We start from the raw sequence: 2,662 nt of genomic DNA, 5'->3' as shown, positions 1-2,662 counted from the left end.
TTTTTTGGTTCATTACTTTTGTTTATTATTATTATTTTGTTCAATCATAGACGACTTTCGAGACTTAAAAGAGCGTCAAGTTCCATTTTGATAAATGTGTTAAAATGTTAAAAAAATATTTATTTTCTATGTTATACTTTGTCGACATGTTATATATTTTGTATGTTATACTTTGTATGTTATATGTAGTATTTTGTTGAATATGAAATAGGTGTTAATTTTTATTTTCATTAAAAAAAAAAATTGTTTTAAACTTTGGCCCCCTTAGGTTCAAATCCTAGTTCCGTCCCTGAACACAAGTTCTATGATATGATAATTTTTTTTCCAACCATATCAAGCAGCCTTATTTTGCATCATATCTCTCACTAACAAAGCCATTTGTCCAAAGATATTAAATTTTGAGAAATTCAAGACATTATCAAGAAGTTTATTGGCATGCCCTTTCACAAAAAGGTTAATAAATAACCAGTAGGATATTTCAAAATCTGATAAAGCTCTAGTGCTCAACAAACCTAGTAAAAAAATGTGCATTTGTTCATAATGGCATGACCTCCATGTGAGGAGAAGAATAATTACCAATAGGACATGCCACCGCACGACCAAAGTGCAAGGAAACATTTTACATGTGACTTAGCTCATCAAACCTGGTGCTTAAGCAGATATCTCAACAAACCAGGAGTCAAAGCTACAACCAGTTTGAATTAGAACCATAAACAAATGCCAAAGTTAAACATAGGATTTCTAGATTATCAAGCCAATCAACTTATGTAGTAATCTATCAATGCATCCAATAGTCCAATACTAAAATATAAATGTTTCAAAGACAATTCTGTATCCTTGATTAAATATTGCTTCTAACTGATTGGCTTTCGAATCCGCAGCACACCCTAGGTAGTCAATCCCTTTTACCCTCCTGCGATCCAATCTCTTGCAAGTAATGTTCTGCATCCAAAGCTGCCATGCAACCTGCATCATTAAAGAAACCCAGTCAGATAGAGAAGACCTTAATACACGTTTTACTATGAAAGTGTGAATAATACAACAATACAAGACTTAAACGAAACGAGTGTTTTTATTTAAAATTTAGAAGATAACTTCCAGGGTTAAAAAAAACCCATATATTGGTAACAGAAACATGGTATTGCAACAATGGGAGGTGCCAGTGCCATGTCTAAAATAGTTCAATATAACATGATTTCTATATGATGGCCAATAAAAGAGAATGAAACAGAAAACTAGGAGCAGTCTTCTCTCCCCATCTTGGTGTACTTAAAACATTGTACAAAGACAGGTGGTAGAATCACTCAGCTCAGAATCAGTAAAGCAAAGCCTGATTGTGCTACCACAAATTTCAAATTATCTTTATCCTTATGGTGAACTAAAGCTCCTATCAAATTTTATGCATTTCACATAGCTAGAATATTACTGAACACATCAAGCTAGCTTTTCTTTTTTAAATCTCATTTGAAAACACACAGACAAAGAATCCAAGCCTAGCTAAGTATTTCACAGTACAATCAACTTGTGAAATTAAGGTCGTCTTCAAACTTAATTTTAAACCAGTGCAGAAATTAAACATACAAGACCAATCAATTTCAGGTCACCAAGCACTAAGACAAGCCGGAGCCCAGCCAAAGCTTGGTCTAACAAGCCTTTCTATCTTAATTCAAGGGCTCAAAAAAAAAATGGGTGAGACAAAATCAAGTTCGCAAGATTCAGACTCTTGAATCCTCATGTTGCAAAATCTAATTTTCTTGAATCCTCTATGTTGCAAAATCTAAGTTAGATATACCTGGGTTTGTTGAATGCGCTCATCATCTCCAAAAAAAAAGAAAAAAAAGAAAAGAAGACCATTTGCATATGAGACATGGCTTTCAAAAGAAGACCATGAATAGACATGGTTTCTATTAATTATTAGTGGAATAACGGGCACAACAGAACATCTTAATTATCTCTATTTGGGGTGGAGGAAGCTTAGAATTGCCTCTTGTTTAATGTCAATTTCATCAATAAAACAGCTACTACATTCTCTATATCTGCTGCATAAGAGTACTCTTAGAAGGCATTTGAATTCAGCGTCTACATCCCATGTTTTGCGTCTTTGGCTTTTTTTTTTCTTTTTTTTCTTTTTTTTAACCAGTGCAATAGTTCATGAGACATGAACCGTGCAAATAGACCCATGAACACTATTTTGGTGTGAACAGTAATCCAAATTTTTTTTTTTAATTTTTAGTTTTTGATTTTCAGCAAAATATAAATGATGCCCAAACACTCTCTTAAAACTCTAATAATGATTTTATTCAACTTAGAGGCACCGTTATGAATTTTAATTGATTTATTCAACCAAGCAGACCTTAAAACTGGGAGCATTTTCAATTGATTAACATCCTTTAGAATTCTTAAATTGCCTATTATATGAAGCCCTTAAACCCATATACATCTAATACGAAATGACTAGATTGCATTATTTTAAACAAGCATTCATAAAATTGAAAGAAAAAAACAAATGAGAGAAAGAGAGCGTGTGACAAACCAGTGCCAGCTGCAGTAACAGCCTGCCTATACTTCTTGTCCTGAACATCACCAGCAGCAAAAACTCCGCGCACGCTAGTCTGAGTCGTGCCCGGCTTCGTCACCACGTAACCATCGGAATCAAGCTCCA

General features: G+C 33.8%; 1 protein-coding gene across 1 annotated transcript; it reads right to left on the bottom strand.

Annotated features, from left to right (window-relative positions):
• Positions 1-513: 513 nt before the first annotated feature.
• LOC112008857 (thioredoxin reductase 2) lies at positions 514-2,662 on the bottom strand (the record flags this gene model as incomplete). Its single annotated transcript, XM_024041207.2, is given in 2 exon segments — positions 514-966; positions 2,534-2,662. Coding segments are annotated over 2 exon segments (200 nt in total), but the record flags the coding sequence as incomplete, so codon positions are not given.

This window comes from Quercus suber, unplaced genomic scaffold, assembly GCF_002906115.3.
Source record: "Quercus suber isolate HL8 unplaced genomic scaffold, Cork oak 2.0 scaffold_50, whole genome shotgun sequence".
NCBI lineage: Eukaryota > Viridiplantae > Streptophyta > Magnoliopsida > Fagales > Fagaceae > Quercus > Quercus suber.
Note: the sequence above shows the minus strand (reverse complement) of the source record. Positions and strands in the feature narration are given on the sequence as shown.